This window comes from Megascapheus bottae, chromosome 9 (assembly GCF_031878675.1).
Source record: "Megascapheus bottae isolate mThoBot1 chromosome 9, mThoBot2.hap1, whole genome shotgun sequence".
NCBI classification, from domain to species: Eukaryota; Metazoa; Chordata; class Mammalia; order Rodentia; family Geomyidae; genus Megascapheus; species Megascapheus bottae.
In genome coordinates this window covers 248,676-271,539 of record NC_143517.1, presented here as the reverse complement: position 1 = coordinate 271,539, position 22,864 = coordinate 248,676, and the positions used below count along the sequence as shown (strand labels likewise).

The 22,864-nt window shown below is 35.5% G+C and overlaps 1 protein-coding gene across 1 annotated transcript in view; it reads left to right on the top strand.

Annotated features, from left to right (window-relative positions):
* Window positions 1–22,864, top strand: part of LOC150058669 (coiled-coil domain-containing protein 7-like) — a 263,512-nt gene that overhangs the window by 162,887 nt on the left and 77,761 nt on the right. Inside the window, exon 25 of the mRNA XM_090339663.1 lies at window positions 1,665–1,793. Coding sequence (XP_090195789.1) covers window positions 1,665–1,793 — 129 coding nt within the window. The remainder of the gene's footprint in view (window positions 1–1,664; window positions 1,794–22,864) is intronic.

The window sequence follows — 22,864 nt, the reverse complement described above, 5'->3', positions numbered from 1 at the left end:
CTCAAAACTATTTCTCTTTTTCCTCCTTAAGCCAAGTGGCTTGCTGTTACTGATCTCTAAAATTAAAGAATGCTCACTTTTTAAGTTCAAAGATATTACTACTTCTTCCTCTTGAATTTAAACAACCTAAGTCTCAGCAGAGGAGAAAATTTCCCTGATGACTATATTATGTTTCTTCTTTCTTTCAATTTTTAAAATAGGGTTTCACGATTTTGCCATGCTTATCCTCCCTGTATCTCTCATATATCTGATATACTAGACGTGTGATACAACATTATTTATACCTTGTGATGGAGTCTCAATATTTTGTTGGAAACATGTTGAGATTCCATCTCATCCTATAAACCACACTACTCTAGACTTATTAAGTAACATAAATCTAGAGGCTTAAACCCAATATTATGTATTTCAACTATTCTAGTACTTTGAGAACATTGTATATGTTGTTTTCTTGTCTTTCTGGTATTTCATTTTGATAATATATTTCTATATCTATTATTTTCAGTTTTTCCCTTTCATCTAAAATAACTACAGTAGATAACACTGCCTTATGGGTTTTTTTTTGTTTGTTTCCTTGTATTTTTGCTGTCCTGGGGATTAAAATCAAGACTCCTTGAGACTTTCTGTTCTCAAGGATAGTGCTTTATAACTTGAGCCATAGTGTCACTTCCAGTGTTTTCAAAGTAGTTTATTGGAGATAAGAGTCTCATGGACTTTTCTGCCCAGGTAGGCTTTGCACCATAATCCTTAGATCTCAGAGCCCTGAGTAGCTAGGATTACAAGCATGAGCCAGCAATGCCTGGCCCATAAGTATTTTTCATTTACCATTATATCCTAGAAATCTCAGTTTATATAAATAATTTTCATCGCTCTTATGTAAATATACATTATTACTCATACACTGTATGTAATAGTTTATGCTATCTCATAATTGATAGCATATATCATTTTTTCAGTCTCTCTTATCATTTAGAAGGTTTAGTATATTTTGCGGTTGCAAAAATGCTATAGTAAGTAACCATTTTTATATACATTTTCTTCGTTTTGTCTATGTTTATAATGTATTTGATCTCAGTCAAAATTTATAAAGTAATTAACATTCCTAGTATTCACTAAATGGGATTTTTATAATTTTTATGGCAGATATAGTATATAGTAACTTACTTGTAATTTTGTAGAAGAGAATATTGTACAGTATACTTATGATTTTGAAATCTAGAGAATTTATAGTGGACTGATTTCTCTATTTAATAATCAAATCCGGAGTTTTTGAGTTAATTTTGTAGTAGTACATCTGCAAATCAATAATAAGAACTAAAATCCCAGATTCAAGTAGAGCAACTATGACTGAAGATGGAAGACTAAACTAATGATCAACTTTAAGTTCTTGTAAATTGGGCCTATAGAATACCATTTTATTTGATTCACTAATAGTATTTGAGCTAAACTTCAAATGCAAATATGCTAGGGTAAATAGAAAACAATACTAAAAAGATTAATAGCTTCTGGTGGTCAGTTGCTTAGTCAGCAATTGCAAAGTACTAGTTCTGCCTATGCACATACTCATGAAAACTACACACATATATTTCCTAGTTTCAGTTTCATCTATGCAAAGTTTGAATATGCAGAAGTTCCATTCCACATATTTATTTTTTTCTATTTAGCACTTGCTTTTGAAATTCAGAAGGAAAGTGTATCATTTCAGAATGTATTGCCTGAGAAGGAAGTTCTTAAAACAAAAAGCCATTCTACAACTGAGGGACTTAAAGATCTTCTAAATAAGAAACTTGGCAGTAAGTACTCAATTATAAATTTTATGAACTATTTCTAATTCAATTCAGAAGTTTATTTTCAGATCATGAATGTGCCTTCAGTCATATTTTCTGCTGGTAATTATTTATATCATATTTCTGCATCTTTCCTATATATCTTTCTTATATATTACTAATGATTTGCATGTGTTAATCTCCCCTTTTCTTCATTTCACTTTATAACTTATAAGCTATAATACACAAGTGCATATAAATTAAATTCATTTTCTTCAGTGTTAGAACAGATTGTCTTAGTGAAGGGACCAACTGACTTCAGTTCTTGTTTTATTTTTAACAATTAATTAATTAATTAATGTAACTCAATAACTTTTCTGGCCATATGTGTGTAACTTTTTCTTCCTGCATCCTTTTTCTCTATTTAATGATTTTGCTGTTTTTCATATGAAAATCTAATAAGAATTGTTATTTCTTTATATTTAGCCTGATAATTGTTTTTTAAATTAGCTGTTAAACCATACATAGTCTTTTGATATATATAGGTGCCATTATCCCCATTTTCTTGTCTCTTTACATTTTTTTACTTTATATGTTCCTTTTACTATCTGCTCTTTCTATTTTTTAGCATAAAATATATTTTCTTAGCTCTACTAAATGCCAATTTTTTAAAAATTTCATTTCATTGTAAAGATGATGTGCACAGGAGTTATGGTTCCATAAGTAAGGTAATGAGTACATTTCCTATGAAACAATGTTGTTACTCCCCCCTCATTTTCTCCCACTTTCTCTTCCTCCCAAGCCCGTCTCCCAAGTTGTAAAGTTCATAGTACCAACATAGTACCTTGTGAGTATCACTGTTGCATTAGCTCACCCTTTGCCCCTTGTCTCACTGTTTTGTTAGTCTCTTTCCTTTCCCTAAATCAGATAAACATATATACAAGTCACAGGGTACATACAGTGGTAACATGGGATAAACCAAAGAGGGAGAAAAACGAAGACAAAAAAAAAACGTTTGTAAGGAAATGGAACTATTTGGAAAAAATCTGTTAAGTGAAGCAAGCCATACCCAAAGAAACCGGAGTCTCCATAGTTTCCCGTATTTGTAATAATTAGTATATGTCTAGGATAGTCCTAGCAGAGGATCACAAAAGCTCAATAGCTATGTACTTATTTTTTTTTTGCCAGTCCTGGGCTTGAGCTCAGGGCCTGAGCACTGTCCTTGGACTTTCTCAAGGCTACAGCTCTACCACTTGAGCCTCAGCACCACTTCTGGCTTTTTTCTATGTATATGGTACCGAGGAATCGAACCAGGGTCTTCATGCATGCTAGGCAAGCACTTTAACCGCTAGGCCAAACTCCCGGCCCCTGTACTTATTTTTTTTAAATCATATTTTTTATTGTATTTACTAAAAGGGTAACATGATGTTTGCCAGATAGAAGGTGCATTAATTCACATACATTGATACCCTTCCACATGTCTTAGTCCCATTACCCTCCCCCCACCCCCCTCTTGGTTTTCCCCCCCTTCCCTGTTAGCTATGTACTTATAACCATATAAAAATGGTGCTAATTGAAATAAGCTCCAAGTTATGGAAAGACAACATTTTTCCTTTTTTTTTTTAATTTTTGTGAGTCATGGGGCTTGAACTTGGCCTGTCCGCTGTTCCTGAGCACTTCAGCTCAAGGCTACTGCCCTACCCCAGGGCCTGGGTATTGTTCCTGAGCTCTTCAGACCAAGGCTACCACCCAACTCTTGAGACAAGCCCTACTTCCTGTTTTCTAGTGATTAATTGGAGATGAGTCTCAGGTCCCTTTGTGCCCGGGATGGCTTTGAACCTTGATCCTCAGATCTCAGCCTCCTGAGTAGCTAGGATTACATGCATGACCCTGTTTTTCTTTTCTTTTTTTTTTGACAGTCCTGGGCTTGAGCTCAGAGCCTGAGTACTGTCCTAGGACTTTCTCAAGGCTAGAGCTCTACCACTTGAGCCTCAGCACCACTTCCAGCTTTTTTCTATGCATGTGGTCTTCATATATGCTAGGCAAGCACTCTACCACTAGGCCAAACTCCTGGCCCCTGTTGTTCTTTTTTAATGACAAATATTTTTAAACTTAAAATATTAATTCTCAATTAAAAATGAATTTAAACATATAAGTATTTGTAATAATGTCTCTAACATTAAATAAACAAAATAATTTATATTTATAAACTAAAATATTTAATGACTATATTTATAAATAATGACTATTTTATATACACATAAACTAAAATTTACATTTCATTTCAAATAGACAATGATTTACTACCATTAAAAGTGAAACTAAATAATTCTATGTAATGGACATATAGGTAGATAGAAAAATGGATCGATACATAGATAGGTAGATAGATAGACAGACAGATAGATGTCAGATACTAAAAATCTTGTTTCCTTTCTTTTCCAGAACATTTTTCCTTAAAACCCCAAATTCCAGATGAAAGTCTTTTCCTGAAACTGGAATCATAAACCATAAAAGAAAGTGTAGTAAAATGTGTGTTTAACTGTGAATAATTTCAGTTGTATGGATTAAATATCTATTAGTGAAGTTTTTCTCACCACAATCATATAGACATGAAGTATTTTTTGTTGTGATAATTTTATTTCCTATTTTATATTTCTTTGAATATTTTTCTAATGCAGAACCTATAATCCTTAGTAAATAGCTACAATTATTTTTTATAGGTTTTGCTCATTCTTAGATATATATTATGCACACTTTTTATATTGAACAGACACAGTGACTTTTCCCATTGAGATTATTCTTACTATGATTATGCATATTTTTCTTATTTTCTACATTAGGTGCATACAAATTAACAGATTAATCTTTTTTGAGCAAAATTTTTGCACTATATAAATATGTACCAATCTTTATCTATGGAAAGTTCTAAAAGTCTATTTTGTGTGATCTGTTAGGAAGTCATTTTGGTTAGTATTTGCATCATGTAAATGCATCATATAAATGTTATATATATATATATAGTGTGTGTGTATATGTATATATATAAACATACATTATATATTTTTGTAATTATTTTTTCTAATTGTAATTTTTGAAATTTTACTTTCTTCGGTGTTTTCATTTTTTTGCCCATTTTTCTCCATCCGTTTTTCCTCTTTTATATGTCATTGTGGACCAGTTCACTACAATGTGTGTTTTTAGAGTAAATAAAGTTTGTTTTATGAAATTGGATGCTGCAGCATTTGGTGTATAGGTATTTAGAATGGTTATATCCTCCTGAAAGAGAAATCCCATTAGTAGTATGAAATAACCTTTATCTCTTCTCACTAATTTTAGTTTGAACTCCTTATTTTATCTGATCTGAGGATGGCAATAGAAGTAGAGGAAGCAATCCCAAAATTCATATGGAATAATAAAAGACCTCTTATAGCAAAAACAATTCTTAGCAGAAAAAAACAGTGTTGGAGGAATAGCAATATCATATTTTAGATTCTATTACAGAACTATATTGATAAAAACAGCTTGGTACTACAGAAGAATAGGCCTGAGGACCAATGGAATAGAACTGAAGATGCAGAAATCAATACACAGACCTAATCTTTGATAAGGGAGCCAAAAAATAGGATGGAAGAATGACAGCCTCTTCAACAGATGGTATTGGCAGAATTGGTTAAGCACCTGTAGAAAAATAAAGATGGATCCTTGTATGTCACCCTTCATCAGGATTATTTCCAGATGGGTCAAAGACCTTGAGGTAAAAGCAGATACCCTGAAAACTTTACAGGAAGGAATAGGAGATACTCTAGGACTACTTGGCACAGGTTGAAATGTTCTTAATAAAGACCTAGAAACACAACAAATTAAAGAAAGTTTGGAAAAATGGAACTGCATAAAACTGCAGAGCATCTGTACAGCAAAGGACATAGCTAGCAAGTTAAATAGAAAGCCCACAGAATGGGAGATCTTCTAGCCAAATAACAGAAAAGGGCCTCATATCTAAAATATATCTAAAGCTCAAAAAATTGAACTTCTCAAAAACAAATCCTCAGAGAAACAACCATCCCATTCAAAGTTGGGCTAAAGACTTAAAGAGAGACTTATCTGAAGAGGAAATAAGAATAGCCAATAGTCTCATAAGAAGCTCTCAACATCTCTGGCCATACAAGGAATATGAATCAAAATAACTTAGATATTCCATCTCACTCCAGTTAGAATACTATTATCATGAAATCCAGTAACAGCAGATGCTACTAGGGATGGGGACAGAAGGGATACATACTACACTGCTGATAGGAGTGTAACTTGTTCAACCACTCTGGAAAGAAGTATGGTATTTCCTCAAAAGACTAAACATAGAGTTCCACTTTAACTCTACAATCCCACTACTTGGCATTTACCCAAATTTCCAGAAACAAGGTCATACTAAAGCTACTAGCACAACAATGTTCATTGCAGCATTATTTACCATAACTAAGATATGGAACCAACCCAGATGCCCCTCAGAAGATGAATGGATCAAGAAGATGTGGTACTTATATACAACAGAATCCTATCCTTCAACCAGAAAAAATAACATTGCCTCATTTGTAAGGAAATGGAAATACCTAGAAAAATTACATTTGGTTAAGTAAGCTAATTGTAAAGAAACATAGGCTTCATGGTTACCTTCATGTATAATATTTGGCACACATCTAGGATTCTCATCGTGGAGGAACACAATAGCTCAAAAGCTATGTATATAAGACCAAATATGACCATGTCTAATGAAAGAGGTTTATCTTTGTGATTGTTGTTCTTAATGTACTACATGAAGTTATTTTTTTCTTTTTGTCCCTTTATATTTTATCTCATGTTGTTATTGTATCTGACTTTGTTACCTGATATATTGTATATCCTTTTATTTGTTTATTTGAAATAGGGAAGGGGAAGGAAAAACCAAGATGATTGGGAGGAGGTGGGGGAGGTAACTGTGATAAAAACATCAGAAGGGGTATCAATATTTAGAAGCAATGTGTGCACAACCTGATGAATGTAACTGTAAGTCCTTCATTCACTACACCAGCAAAAAATAAAAATGAAAAAAAGAAAAAGTCTCACAAGGACTATCCTGCCCTTGCTGGCTTTGAAACATGATTCTCAGACTTCTGCCTCCTATATAGCTATGATTACAGACATGAGCCACCAGTACCCAGCTAAAAACTTTTTTTCTTGTAGCTGACAAAATATTATCAAGTATTATTAAGATGAAAATATTCTGTTTGTCATTAGCTTGACTCTGAAAATTTCATATAAAATTAAGAAATTTAGTACTGTCACACAGTAGAGCCTACATATTTAGATCACTTAATTTCAATTTAATGAATCATTCATAGGTGGGACTTGTTGTTTTTCTGGTGATGATAATGAAGCTGGATCTCAGGGCCTGAACAGTGGTACCTGAGGTGTTTTTAAATTTTTTTAATTATTAAAGAATTTATTAACGTTGATTTTTACATCATATTTCAAATGACATGTTTAACAAACAAGTATTCAAGAAGGGAATCTCTATATAAAATTAATGCCACTTAGATTTTAGAACATAATTAAAATTAGGCTGAGGGTTTGTATGTCATAGAGACATACTGATCTATGTAATAAAACATTATGACTACAGAGTCATAGATTTCTATATGTATGTAGTTGTGTTTGTATTTCCAATACCATGTCCATAGCATTGGGTAAACAAATATTGAGTCCTTGCTCTTACACTGTTTGGATCTAATAGCCACATATTAAGGATACCATGTGTCTTTTGTTCCTTTGGTCTTTGAGTTTTATTTTGTTTCAGGATTGCATTGTACCACTTGAGCCACAGCTCCATTAAATCTGAACGTCGCCATCGTCTTCTTCCTCCTCCTCCTCCTCCTCCTCCTCCTCCTCTTCTTCTTCTTCCTCCTCCTCCTCCTCCTCCTCCTCCTCCTCCACTTCTCCTCCTTCTCCTCCTTCTCCTTCCTTCTCCTCCTCCTCCTCCTTCTCCTTCTTCTCCTTCTTATTCTACTTTTACTTCTTTTTTTCTTACTAGTCCCAAGGCATGAATTGAGGGCCTGAGTACTGTCCTGTAACTCATGGGAGTTTGCTTGATATAATTAGGTGCTCTAATGTTGGGGGGATTAAATGCTTATAATTGTAATATTCTGGTTATGAATTGACCCCTTACTAATATGTAATGGACATCTTTATCTTTTTCATATGTTTTTATTATAATTAATAGAAGGGTTACATTATATTCACCAGATAGAAGATGCATTACTTCACAAACATTGATAATCTTTCTCAAGACTTGGTCCCCATTTCCCTCCCCCAGCATCTTGTTTTCCCCCCTTCCCTATCTGATTTCAAATAACTAAATAAGCATATATACAATGTATCAGACAAGGTGACATACTGTAACAATATGAGCTAACCAAGGGACAGCAAAAGAGATGAGAGGTAACATAGTAATTAAGAACAACAATCACTCATTATATGGCTTTTGTTTCTATATCCTGGAGGTCCTTTCATTTAGTGTCATACTACATGGTCGTATATATCCAGGTTATGCTCTACTGTAAATCTCTGCTAGTGGAGAACCTAAGGTTTCTACTGATTATGACAAATGAGGGAAACCATTGGGCCTATGTTCCTTTGAGTCTGGCTTACTTCACTTAATATGATTTTTTTCTAAGTCTTTCCATTTCCTTACAAATGAGGTGGTGGAATTCTGACAGCAGCATAGAATTCCATTGTGTATAAATACCACATCTTGTTGATCCTCTCATCAACTGAGGGACATCTGGGTTGGTTCCATATATTTGCTATGGTAAATAGTGCTGCAATGAACATCATTGTGCTAGTGGATTTAGTATGCCCTTGTTTCTGGACGGCTGGGTCAGAATGCCCAAGTAGTGGAATTGCTGGGTCATAGGGGAGCTGTATATTTAGTCTTTTGAGGAACTGTCATAATGCTTTCCATAGTGGTTGAAGGAGTTTGCACTCCCACCAACAGTGTAGTAGTGATTCCTCCTAGCCACATCCCCTCCAGCATCTGTTGTTATTAGATTTCTTGATCCTAGCCATTTTAACTGCAATGAGGTGGAATCATAGAGTTGTTTTAATTTGCATCTTTTTATGGCCAGAGATGTCGAGCATTTCTTCATGTGTTTATAGGCCATTCTTATTTCTTCTTCAGAGAAGTCTCTCTTTAAATCTTTGTCCCATAAAAGACCCAGTATAGCAAAAACAATTCTCAGCATAAAGAACAGCACAGGAGCAATTTCAATACCAAACTAGACTCTATTACAGAGCTATAGTGACCAAAACAGCTTGGTACTGGCAAAAAAACAGGCCTGAAGACCAATGGAATAGAACTGAGGATCCAGATATTAACCCACAGACCTTTGATACGGGAGCCAAAAAATAGAATGGAAGAAAGACAGCCTCTTCAATAAGTGGTGTTGGCAGAACTGGTTAAGCACCCACAGAAAACTAAAGTTGGATCCTTTTTTGTCACCCTGCACCAGAATTGACTCCAAATGCATCAAAGACATAGAGGTAAAAGCAAATACACTGAAATCTTTACAAGAAAGAATAGGAGATACACTAGGTCTCCTTGGCACAGGTCGATACTTTCTTAATAAGTACCCAGAAACACAACAAATCAGAGAAAGTCTGGATAAGTGGGACTGCATTAAACTGTACAGCTTCTGTATGGCAAAAGACATAGCTAGCAAACTAATTAGAAAGCCTACAGAGTGGGAGAAGATCTTCACTAACCATACAACAGACAATGACCTCATATCTGAAATATATCAACAGCTCAAAAAATTGAATCACTCCAAAACTAATCTCCAAAGAGACATCTTTATCTTTATGTAATGATTTTACTGAGAAGTTGATTTTGTCAGAGATTATGGTTTCCTACTCTTGCTTTTCTGAGCCTTGCATGGGATTGGAAAATTCGGTTCCATCCCTTCTCTTGGTGTTCGTTTCTGTCTTTGGCTGTGACGTGGGTCTCTTGGAGACAACAAGTTGAAGAATCTTGTTTTCAGATCCAAACGTCTGCTGTTTCTTTTGGATTGTTCAGCTCATTTAGATTTAGGGTAATTATGGAAACGTGGTTAGCATCCCTTGTTATTATTTGTGATTATTTAGCTTTCCTTCTGTGGTTCTCTCCCCACTCCCCTCCCCACCCTTGTGCTTAATGATATATAGGTGATAGCTTCTTGATGGGATTTCTTGCTATTCTGCTCTTTGTTTTTTATTATTTAATATTTTTTGCAATGCTGGTTTAGTGCACATAAATTTATATAATTTCTCTTAATTATGAAATATTTTCACTGGATATATCAGTCTGGGTTGGCATTTGTTGGTCTTCATGGCTTGGATGATGTTTTTCTTCATGCTCTTCTTGCATCAAGGGTTTGTGAGTTGAGGTCTACAGTGATTCTACTTTTTTTCCATTGTATTATCGTTCTTCTTTTTTTTTCAGGATTAAGAATCAGCTCCTTAGTATTCTGTTCTAATGGTTTTTCCTATGATGAGTCTGGAAAACTTTCTTCTGGTGTCCTGTTTATTAGGTGTTTTATAGGATTTGGTTATATCGTTGAGATTTTTCCTTTTAAGGCTGGGGAAGTTTACTGGTATAATCTTGGTGCATTCCCTTTGTTTGAAACTCCTCCCCTTCATTAATTCCTATTATATGAATGTTTGATTTCTTGGCTGTGTCAGCCCATTCTTGGACTTCTCTTTGGTGAATTCTGACCAATTTTCCCAAATTGATGACTCTCTGTTCCAGCTCTTGTGTTTTTCTCCCATTACTAATATTCTATCCTAAGTTCTCAGTTTTTTTTTTATTGCCTATCACTTCTATTTTGGTTTGGAGTGTGGACACTGAGCCCATCATGTCTGCTCTGAGGGGGTTCATCTCTCCATCTAAAGAAGTATAAACTTTGTCTATTTTTGTCTCTCCTTGTCTTTTAAAATCAATAAATTCCTTGGCAATTTCCTGTTCATTTTCCTGGAATTGTTTTTGGAGTTCCCGTTTTTTAGTTCTTTGGTCAGGTCTAGTATCATCTCTTTGAGTGGTGTCTTGTCTCCCATCTATTTAGTTGTCATCTATTTGCATGATGTGTTCTCTCTCATCTCCACTCTTATTTGCTTTCGGGATTCCTGTGGGACCCTGATTATTTATAAATTTCATGATGTCTCTGTGATTTCCACATTGGGACTTCAAGGCTTGCTAGTTACTGCAATAAGTTTGTTCTGTTGGTGCCCAATAGGTGGCAGGCTTTACTTGGTTTGGGGCTGGTGGTTCTCTCTGGGTGTCTTTATATGTGTGTTTCTCAGCCCAGTAATGAAGTTCTTATTATCGTTGACTTCAGGTAGCGAGTCCAGGTGTGTATTTGCACTTTTGGTGTTACTGGGGTCAGGAGGAATGTACAGCTGGTTTCCAGCATTGGCTCACAGTTATCTGTGTGTATATCTGGGATTCAACTAGATAGAGTAGCTATTGGGGCTTGTCCACCAGGTTCTTAGCAGCAGGGAGCAGCTGTTGATGTGCACCTTTGGTTTTACTACAGCAGAGTACACAGCTGATTCCTGGTATAGTTGGCTTGCTGTTGTTGGTATGCCTGCCTTTTCTGAATTGTGACTGGCACTTGCTTTTCATGTGCTTGCTGAGGTCTCAGCTGGGTAGAACAACTGTGGTTATCTTGCACACCTGACAACCAGCAGTAAGGTCCAGCTGTAGGTGCTCTTGATTTTTCTGCCATTAGGAGGAGCATGTTCTCAATTCCCAATAGGGAGCATGTTCTCAGTTCCCAATAGAACTGAGTGACTATGGCTGACACTCTCACTGATTCCCAGTGGAGGCTCATAGTTGCTGGCTGTGCCCAGGCTAGTGTCTCATTTAGATAGCACTACTGTATCGGAGTGCAGTGTACTCCCAATTCTGGGTCTGAGTGTGCAGCTTTTGCTGGTGTGCTCTATTGCACACCTGGGTCTAAGCTAGCTAGCCCAACTGGTACTAGTTTGCTTGACCTCTTTCCAGAGGCCAGGCCCAGAAAAGGATGTGCACTTTGGGGATTTTCAAAGTAGGGTAAAGCAACACGCTCTGCTTCTCAGAATGAGTGTTCAGTTCTTGCCATTCTGCCCTCCAGTTCCCCGAGGTGGTTCAGGATTGCTATCTCTGTTCTTTCTGTTTTTCCGTAGTAGTACAGAACTCATCCCTGATTTCTACTGGGGGACAGGGCCGTTATTGGCTGAGTGTCTTTCAGTGTCTCAGTTGGGTGTCCTCCCACCCCCTGGTGCTGGCTTTCCCAAGGCTTCCAGCAGTAGAGCTGCCCACTAAGTTTTGGCTTACACAGGTGCATGCTCACACACACACACACACACACACACACACACACACACACACACACACACACTGTTGAGGTGCTGGGTCTTAGCACCCATCAATCTCCAGTCTCAGTGGCCTGGGGTAGGGGGTTGTCCAGTGGCACAAGCAGGTGCACAGACCCCTATTCCCGCTGTTGTGATGCTGGGTCTTAGTGCTGTCAGTCTCTAGTCTCAGTGGGGAAGGGTATGAGTAGGCATGCCCCCACACCCACTTTTGGGGTGCTGGGTCTTAGTGCCCATCAGTCTCTAGTCTTAGTAGCATTGGGGAGAGGGGTGTTGGGGGAAAGGGGCAGGACTCTGTGGTCCTTGTTTCCCCTCCAACATTTGCTGATCCTTCATGGGCAGGAATGAGGGGGGTCTGGGTTAAGTTTTGTATCTCGCCTGTAGCATTCCGCTCCCGAAGGGGCTGGAAGGATCCCAGTGGGCTACTTACCCTTAGGGAGTCTGGCGGTAGGCTGTTCTCCAGTTGTTAAAGGGCTGCTTGCCTTCCCTCTGATCTTAGCTGCTGTTTGTGCTATCATGAACCCGGGCTGTGTGACATTCCTGTATCTGAATTCTGCAGCTTGCTGGACTTCCTGGCCCTGGCCCTGGTACCCACCAGCTCCCATCACCACTAGTTTTACATCTCCGAGGCTCTGCAGTGAAGGGTGGGGGAGGGGGTCCTAATTCATTTAGAGTTGGTTATAAGCTTTATCTGTTTTTCTTTCCTTGTTCATAGAGTTCTCTGTTACTTCAGAAATTTGTAGTTGTTGATTTCTTAGGATGGTTGGCTCCTGGGTCTCCCCAACTCTCTCTTTTTATGGGAGAGAGCTAGGTTGGGTCTCTATTGTTTTGGCACCATCTTCTCCCTAGCATCCTCTTTACATAAAAATTTGTATTTATAATTTTACTACTTTATTTTCAGCTCTCAATAATATAATAACTTACTTGTACACCTTTCAAGGAAATTAAATTATTAGTGTTTTCAAAACATAATTTTATAATATTTATTGTAAATATAACATGCTATAACCAATATTAAAACTAATATTTGGACTGGTAGTATACCATCTCTTCTATTTTCTGTCTTTATTAACTTCTACGTTTTAAAAATATTCTTTAAAATTAAAAAAATTGCTTTATGCCAGTTATCAGTGGTTTATTCCTTTAATCTTCACTACATGGGAGTTTAAGATCTAAGGATCATGTTTCACATCTATCCCAGGCATAAAAGTTTATTAGATTTTTATTTCCAATTAACAAGTATAAAGAAAGATTAGAGGCTTGGCTGTAGTGATAGAGAACCAACTTTGAGTACAAAATGTCAAAGGACTGACTAGATGCCCTCATGCCAGTACATGGTTATATACCCAACATCATAATGTCTGTATTATGTGTATATGCTTTAAAATTATAGGGCTGGGAGTTTGGCCTAGTAGTAGAGTGCTTGCCTAGCATGCACAAAGACCCAGATTTGATTCTTCAGTACCACATATGTAGAAAAAAGCCAGAAGAGGTGCTGTGGTTCACTAGCCTTGAGAAAGCCCAAGGACAGTGTTCAGGCCATGAGTGCAAGCCCCAGGACTGGTAAAAAATAAAGAAAATATTTAAAATTATAAATTACTTTTACCTATTTTCTTTTTGCCAGTCCTAAGATTTGACATCAGGGCCTGAACACTGTCCTTGTTTTTCTTTTGCTCATGGCTAGTACTCTACCACTTGAGCCACAGAACCACTTCCAGAGCTTCATGAATGCTAGGCAAGCACTGTACCACTAGCCCACATTCCCAGCTCAATGATTGCCTGTTTTCTTTAAAATGTCCTTTAAGTACTTATATAAAGCCTATCACTATCCCTTCAATAATGTAGTGTTTATTGAAATCATTAAAGGAAATATTGCTGAATAAGTGACATAACTATTAATGACAGAAAATTTCAATAACAATATATTTCAGAGATTAATTATAAATATAAATTGTAAGTCAATGAATTAAATAAACCAATATATTTCAAAAATTTATAAATATGAATTATAAATTAGATTTCAATAACTTCAAACATTTTTGATAAATAATAAGTTTAGAGAGGGGAAGTGTGTTAGATGAAAATTATTTCTTGGAGATAAAGTTGTGCTTTTAGAGAGTCAGTATCAGAAATGCTGGTATCCATTGCATACAAAGTTTAGTATTTTCACCAAAAATATAAGAAAAGATACTGAATCATTTCGTTATAGAGAAATCATAAGTGCTTGAAGGATTAGATTAATTTATTCTAAATTAATGTCAACTAATACATTCACTTAATAAAATATTGCTGGAAATTTATATGTAGAAGTTTTTGTATGCTATATGAGATAAAAATTAAGTTTGTATTTATATATGTATTTTTGGTTGGTCATGGGGCTTGAACTTTGGGCCTGGGTGCTGTCCCAGAGCTCTTCAGTTCAAGGCTAGAACTCTACCACTAGAGCCACAGTGCCACTTCTGATTTTCTGGTGGTTAGTTGGAGATAAGAGTCTCATGGACTTCAGTGCCGGGGTTGGCTTTGAACAGTTATCCTCAAATCCCAGCCTTTTGAGTAGCTAGGATTACAGGTGTGAACCACCAGCACCCAGAAAAAGTTAGATTTTTTTTTGACAGAAATGTCCATTCTATTTTACTTTATTTTTTGTCAGTCCTGGAGCTAGAAACTCAGTGCCTGAGTACTGTCCTTGAGCATTCTCAAAGCTAGCCTTCTACCACTTGAGCCACAGCACCACTTTCTGTATATGTGGTATATATGTATGGTACCAGGAAAATGAACCCAGGGCTTCGTGCATGCTAGGCAAAGCACTCTACCATTAGACCACGCCCCTGGCCACAAAATTAATTTTTTATGAGGACAAAAATATACAATTTTCACTGAGTCTTTGGGATAACATTTTGAAAGCTCACAGAATATTGATTAAATAAAATTATGCAATTATTTTGCTTTTCTTTTTCTACGCATCAGTTGTAACACTTGCATTGATGAGGAAATGATATGCTTATTTATATGTATGTCTCAAAAAACTTAAAAAAACACTAAAATAAATAATTTTTATGCAAAGATGAAATTAATCTGAAAGTAAATATCTCAAATATTTCTAATTAAAAATACTATTATAGGGCCAGGAATGTGGCTAAGTGGTAGAGTACTTGCCTACATGCATGAAGCCCTAGGTTTTATTCCTCAGTACCATATATGCAGAGAAAGTCAGAAGTGGTGCTGTGACTCAAATGGCAGTGAACTGGCCTTGAGAAAGCTCAATGACAGTGCCCAGACCCTGAGTTCAAGCCCCAGGACTGGCAAAAATTATACCAGTGTAACATATTATATAATGTTTATAATACAATACATAATATATACTAGTATAATTTTATTTTTTAAAGTATCAGGAAGAATCTAGTCCATTGCTTTGTCTATTGAACTAATTGTGTCCTTTGAATATTTTTATTATATCACTCACATTACTTCTCCAACAGAAAGTAAACAATAGAAACTATGCATGCTTGAGTTTTCCGCTGTGATTATAAACTTTTAATTACTTCTTTAGTGCTGTCATGTTGGTTGGCATATTTGGAAACTATGTAATTTATCATGGAAATATGTACATGGTATGTTTATCTAGTAAACTAAGAGTATGTCTCTGTAGAAGTAGTTTAATATTGTTTACTATTGCTTTTTATTTATTTTTTGTGAATATCGCTCTTTTTAAATAATTTTTTATTGTGATTAATAGAAGGGTTACATTATATTCACCAGATAGAAGGTGCATAACTTCACAAACATTGATACCTTTTCTCATGACATGGTCCCCATTTTCCTCCCACCCTCTCCCCGCTTATCTTGATTTCCCCCTCCCTATCCAATTTCAAATAACCAATTAAGCACATATAAAATAATCAGATAACAAGGTGAAATATTGTAACAATATGAGATACCAAGGAATGGCAAAAGAGATTACTATTGCTTTTTAAACATTTACTTTTTTGTCTTAATCCAGCTATGTAGTGAATTCTTAATTTTTTATACAGCCTTTAATTGTTGCTACTAGTACAGTCTCAGTAATTTTTTCAAAGTGCACCTATAACCCAACAAAAGCTTAACAGTTTCTTTATCAGTTATTATGTCCAAACAACAGAAATGACACATGTGCATGGATATATATGTTTACCATACAAGTAGGAAAAGCAAATTGCCATCTTAGTAAAAGAATTACCCATATGTTAAATAATTTTTAATATTGGAAATATGACTGCTTAACATGAATTTCATTTATTTGTTTTATAGAAAAGCAAATGGTTCAGATGACTGATGAAAAGATTTTGCCAGTAGGCTTAATATCAAAAGAGGATTATCCACCACTTCTGGCTTTTTCTATATATGTGGTACCTAGGAATTGAATCCAGGGTTTTGTGCAAGCTAGGCAAGCACTCTATCACTAGGCCATACTCCCAGCCCCCAAGCCCTTCCTTTATACTTTCTCTCTCCTGGTACTATTTCTCTCACAAGCAGTATTTCCACATATACATTCTCTCTCTCTCTTTTTCTCTCTCTTATAGCATGTAATTATCATTGACCATCACAGAGATGATAGTACAGTCTTCAATTTCTAATTGTTTTCACTTTTTCCTTTGTTTTCTTTAAGTAGTTATATGAAAGGGTTTTAGTTTAACATTTCATTTATGTAAATAATTTATATTACCCAGAATCATCACTTCCACCCTTCTCCCCATTGCATATACCAATCTTCTTTTAGTTCAATTTCAAATCTTTATGTGACAATAAGTATTGATAAACTGGTGGAAGGAAAAACAATTTGTGCATTCTATTTTTTCCTGTAAATATCAATAAATAGTCTTTGGGGCAAATAATCCTTTCTTAATTTGAAAGAATACCTTTCTATAACTAATGCAAAATTTTATATTTCATTGTATAATAAAAATATAAGTAGGAAATAAGATAAAATATATTAAAATAGGAAGTAAGAATATTGCTGTCTCATGATTTTTAAAGAAATATTATTATAAAAGGTCTAATTAAGCTTTGCATTCAGTTAACTGCTCAGGCGGCTGAGGCAAGGGGATAACATATTTGAGGACATTATGGGCAATTAAAGTTTTCTCTATCTCAATAAAAATAATAAAGGTCAATGATATAGGTCAATAGTATTGTGTTTGCCTAGTCCATGCATGTCCCTGAGTTTGACATTCAGTGTCATTGTACACTCTTTAGCAATGTAGCATAAAAATAAAAAAAACCTGTTGTTGTTATTACTTATTATTATTATTAGAAGAGACTATGAAACATTCTTATCACAGATTGCTGGACTTCTGTATTATTAACTAAAATAGCAAAATGTTTTCTAACAATATGAATTCTCAATAAAGTGGCTGAAATTTTACTAAAGAACAAGACTATCCCCAAATAGCACTGAGAATAATAAAATAAATTAAAATAATAAGACAGAATATATAATAACAATGAGGAAATATATTAGAATCATATGATAGATAAACCAACACAATTATAAAATGACAAATTTTATAACAAAACAAAATGCCTAATTTGGAAGCTATCCATTCTTCTGAGTAAAATATACCAAATTAATGTGTACATAACTCTTTTCTAGGGAGATGACCATAATTTATTTTTGGGTTTTTATATTTTGCCAAATTTACTCCAAAGTTTATGTTGAAAAAGAGTGGCTAATTTCAATAATAACATAATTGAATAAAAAACATAGGATAAGGTTATGATAATGGTACTTATCTAACTACACATATAAGAATTCCAATACAAAAATAAGACATTTCAAGATTTGTGAACACTCTTAAAATGCAAACTCCTAAATGAGCCTAGTGTCCTTATATGTGAGTGCATTGTCCCTTTTGCTTTCTGGCCTGTGAAGAAACCAGGTTTCATTCACGTCGGATAGGCATTCATAAGACACTATGATAAAGTAGAATTTTAAGTATCCTAAGTCAAATGACATATTTTGTATAGAGAAATCTAGAGTTCTATAGATACAGAACAACCCTTAGAGTGCAATTTATGTGCTCATGACTGTTTCTACTAATGAAGAATTTATAATGAAAAGGAAAATAAACTTAAGGGTTTGAAAATTTTTTATCTCATTCATATTTATTTGAATACCCATGCTTAGGAGAGAACATAAAACTTAACCCAGTAGCCTTTTGATAAGAAGATTAGTTAGTGTGGATAAGGAGATTAGTTAGTGTTGATGGAAGGAAAGCATATGTTATTCATGAAGTCAATAAGAAAATGACTCAAGACATTCCTTATATCAATGACATCATATTCCATCACAGGCCTAGAGTGATACAGTCTGAGCGACATGTTCAAAGTGCAGCTTAATTTACCCTCAGAAACATGGAGCTTATTCACTGCCTGGTGCCACTGCAAACCTCAGCTCCCTGCCTTGTGGTGTAGTTCTCCTTGGATGCCATGAATATAGCTCCAGCTGGCACAAACTTGATCAAGGGCATCACTCCACAAGACATATGCCATAATGTTTGGTTCATAAACTGTTACTGATTCTGCAAACAAACACTACAAGGACTAGGGGACCTTGAAATCACCTAGATTTCACACAAGTCTCAGAGAGCCTTAGAGCCTACAAAGAGGGTGGCTTAGGGTTAAGGCCAGTATAAAATGCATCCACTAGGATATTGGTCAATGGCATTGCAAAGGCAATGGTGTCTAACTGTTGAGACGCAAGTGAGAAACACTAGTGTAGGAAAGCTACAGTTAACAGATCTTAAGTCAACATAGGTACACCAGCCAAAGAAGGAAGGCAAGGCTCTGTAGAGTTCTGGAGGCAAAACCAGAGTGTCCAGGAAACAAGATATTCATCCATTCATTTACTGAGGGGCATCTGGTTTGGTTTCCATATCTTAGCTATAGTAAATAATTCTGCATTAAACATCGTTGTGCTAGTAAGTTTAGTGTCTTTGTTTCTGGACATTTGGGTAAATGCCAAGGTAGGGGATTGTTGGGTCATGGGGGAATACTATGTTTAGTTTGGGGGGAATCACCATACTGCTCTCTAGAGTAGTTGAACCAGTTTACATTCCCATCAACAGTGACGTAACATTCCCTTCTGTCCGCATCCCTGCCAGGATCTGTTATTATGAAAGTTCTTGATAATGGCCATTCTAACTGGAGTAAGGTGGAATGTCAAAGTTGTTTTGATTTACATTCTATTTATGGCCAGAGATGTTAAGCATTTCCTCATGAGTCTATTGTCCCCCCACACTTTTTTTTGACAGTCCTGGGCTTGAGGTGAGGGCCTGCTGTCCTTGGACTTTCTCAAGGCTGGAGCTCTACCACTTGAGTCTCAGCACCACTTTTGTTTTTTTTCTATGTATGTGGTACCAAGGAATTGAACCCAAGTCTTCGTGCATGCTAGGCAAGCACTAAGCCAAACTTCTGGCCCTGGCCATTTTTAGTTCCTTTTCAGAGAAATCTCTCTTTAAGTCTTTAACCACCTCTTAATGGGATGGTAGTTTCTTTGAGGCATTGTTTTTGAGAGATTCAATTTTTTTATCTATAGGTATGTTTTTTATATGAGGCCCTTGTCTGCTGTGTGGTTAGTGAAGATCTTATCCCAATCGGTGTGCTTTCCACTTAAATTGCTAGCTATGTCCTTTCCCATGCAGAAGCTCAGCAATTTAATGCAGTCCAATTTGTCCAAACTTTCTTTGATTTGTTGTTTCTAGACCTTTATTAAGAAAGGAGTCGTAGGATATCTCTTACTCCTTCTTGTAAATGTTTCAGGGTATCTGCTTTTTCCTCAAGGTCTTTACTCCATTTTGAATTAATCCTGCTGCAGGGTGACATAGAAAGATCCAACTTTAGTTTTCTGCAGGTGTTTAACCAATTCTGCCAATACCATTTGTTGAAGGGGCTGTCTTTCATCCTATTTTCTTTTTTTTTGGCTACCTGATCAAAGATTAGGTGGCTAGAGGTATGTTGATTGATTTCTGGGTCTTCAGTTCTATTCCATTGGTCCTCAGACCTGTTATTGTGCTGTTTTGGTAACTATAGATCAGTAATAGACTCTAAAGTTTGGTATTGAAATTCCCCCACTGGTGGTCTTTCTGCTAAGATTTGTTTTTGCTATAAGGGGTGTTTATTACTTCATATGATATTTTGGATTGCTTCCTCTATTTCCTTAAAGAATGACTTTGGGTTATTGATGGATATTGCATTCAATTTGTAGATAGCCTTTGGCAGGACTGCTGTTTTCATGATGCTAATTCTTCCAATCCAGGAGCATGGGATGTTTTTCTATTTCCTTAGTTCTGCTTTAATTTACCTTTTCAGGTTTTTAAAGTTTTCAGCAAAAAGGTCCTTTACATTCTTAGTTAAGCTAATTCCTAGGTCCTTTATTTTCTTTGAGGCTATTGTGAAAGGAGTTGCTTTCCTGATTATTGCCTCGTTCCTCTCACTGTTGGCGTAAAGGAAAGCAGTTGATTTTTGAGGGTTAATTTTATAGCCTGCTACCCTTCCAAAGTTTTGAATCAGTTCAAGGAGCTTGGGAGTAGAGTCTATAGGATTCTTTAAATACAGAATCATGTCATCTGCAAACAGGATATGTTTCACTTCCTCTTTCCTTATTTGGATCCTCTTTATGCTTGCTTCTTGCCTTATACCTCGACTAAGAATTCTAATACTATATTGTAAAGGAGTGGATAGATTGGTCATCCTTGTATTGTTCCTTAAATAATGAAATTGCTTTAGCTTTTCCACTAGGTTTATCATACACAGCTTTTATTTTTCATATATTTTTATTATAATTAATAGAAGGGTTACATTATATTCACCAGATAGAATGTGCATTACTTCACAAACATTGATACCCTTTCTCATGTCTTGGTCCCCATGTCCTTCCCCCCACCCCCATCTTTCATCTTGTTTTTCCCCCTTCCCTGTCTGATTTCAAATAACCAAATAAGCATATGTACAATATGTAAAATAACAAGGTAAAATACTGAAACAATATGAGATAAACAAGGGACAGCAAAAGAGATGAGAAATAACATAGTACATGTAGACTTTTGTATATTGAACCAGTTTTTCATCCCTGTAATGAATTCTGTTTGATCATAGGTATAATTTTTTTGATGAGTTGTTGAAGCAGATTGACCAGACTTTTGTTGAGAAGATTTTTATTGATGTTTATTGAACAAATATATCTATATTTCTCTTTGATGAGTCCTTATCTGGTTTTAGGATGAGGCTTATGTTGACTTCATAGAATGAGTTTGATAAAAAGACTTCACTTTCAATTTCACTGGCGAGTTTGAGGAGTGTTGTTGTGAGTTCTGCTTTGAAAGCCTTATAGAGTTAAACTGTGAGTCCATGAGGTCCTGGGCTTTTCTTGGATGGGACATGTCTTATTGCCATTTCTTTTTCTTTACATGAAATAGGTCTGTTTAGTTGGTTTAGATCTTATTGGTTTTGTTTGGGTATGTCAATATTGTCTAGATATTCTTCCATCTCTTCTAGATTCTCAAATTTGTTGGCATAAATGTTTGAAAAATATTCCCTTATGATGCCCAGGATCTTCATAATTTCTGTCATGATATTTCTATTCTAGTCCATTAGTATACTACTTTCTTTTTCTGGTAAGATTTACTAAGGGTCTGTCAATTTTTAAAATATTTTTCAAAGAACCAACTCCTTTTGTTGATTCATTCATGTTTTTTTGAACTCTAATTCATTTAATTATGCTTTGGGTTTGGTTTGTTGCTTTTTTTAGAGTAGCTTAAGGTGCATCATTAAATTGTTGGTTTGAGATTTTTTTCTAATTTGTTAATGTAGGCAATCAGAGCTATAAATTTTCCTCTGTGTATTGCCTTTGCTGTGTCCCAAAGGAGCTGGTATTTTGTGTTGTCCTTTTTGTTAAAAATCATAAAATGTTGAATTTTTGTTCTTATCTCCTCAAGGACCCACTGGTAATTCAACAATGTGTTGTTCAATCTCCATGAGTTACAGGGTTTTTCTTGGTGGAGATTGTTATTCAGTTCCAATTTTATGCTGTTGTAGTCTGAGAGAATGCAGGGAATAATTTCAGCATTTCTTAATTTACACAGGTTTGCTTTATGCCCTAAAATGTGGACTATTTTAGAAAATGTTTCACGCACAACTGAAAAAATCATATATTCTGGTATTCTGCACATGTCTGTTAGGTTTTGTCTGTCAATGCAGTTTTTCAATTCTGATGCTTATCTCTTGAGTTGCTGCCTAGTTGATCTATCCAGAGGTTACAGTAGTGTGTTAAATCACCAACAATCATTGTGTTTGGATATCTGTGTGTTTTTAGTGTGAATAAAGCGTTTGATTAAGTCAGGTGCTCTGGCGTTTAGTGTGAAGATATTTAGGATGGTTATATCCTCCTGAAAAAGAGATCCATTTATTTGCATGTAATAATTTTCTTTGTCTCTTCTCACTAACTTTTGTTTGAAGTCTGTGTTATCTAATACAATGATGGGCACTCCAGCATGTTTATGAGAGCCAATTGCTTGATAGATTTTATTCTAGCTACTCACTCTCAGAATATGTTTGGGTTTTTTTGGGGGGAGGAGGTAAGATGTATCTCTTGAAGACAGCAGAAAGATCGATCTTGCTTTTCGAGCCAACTAGTCAGTGTATGT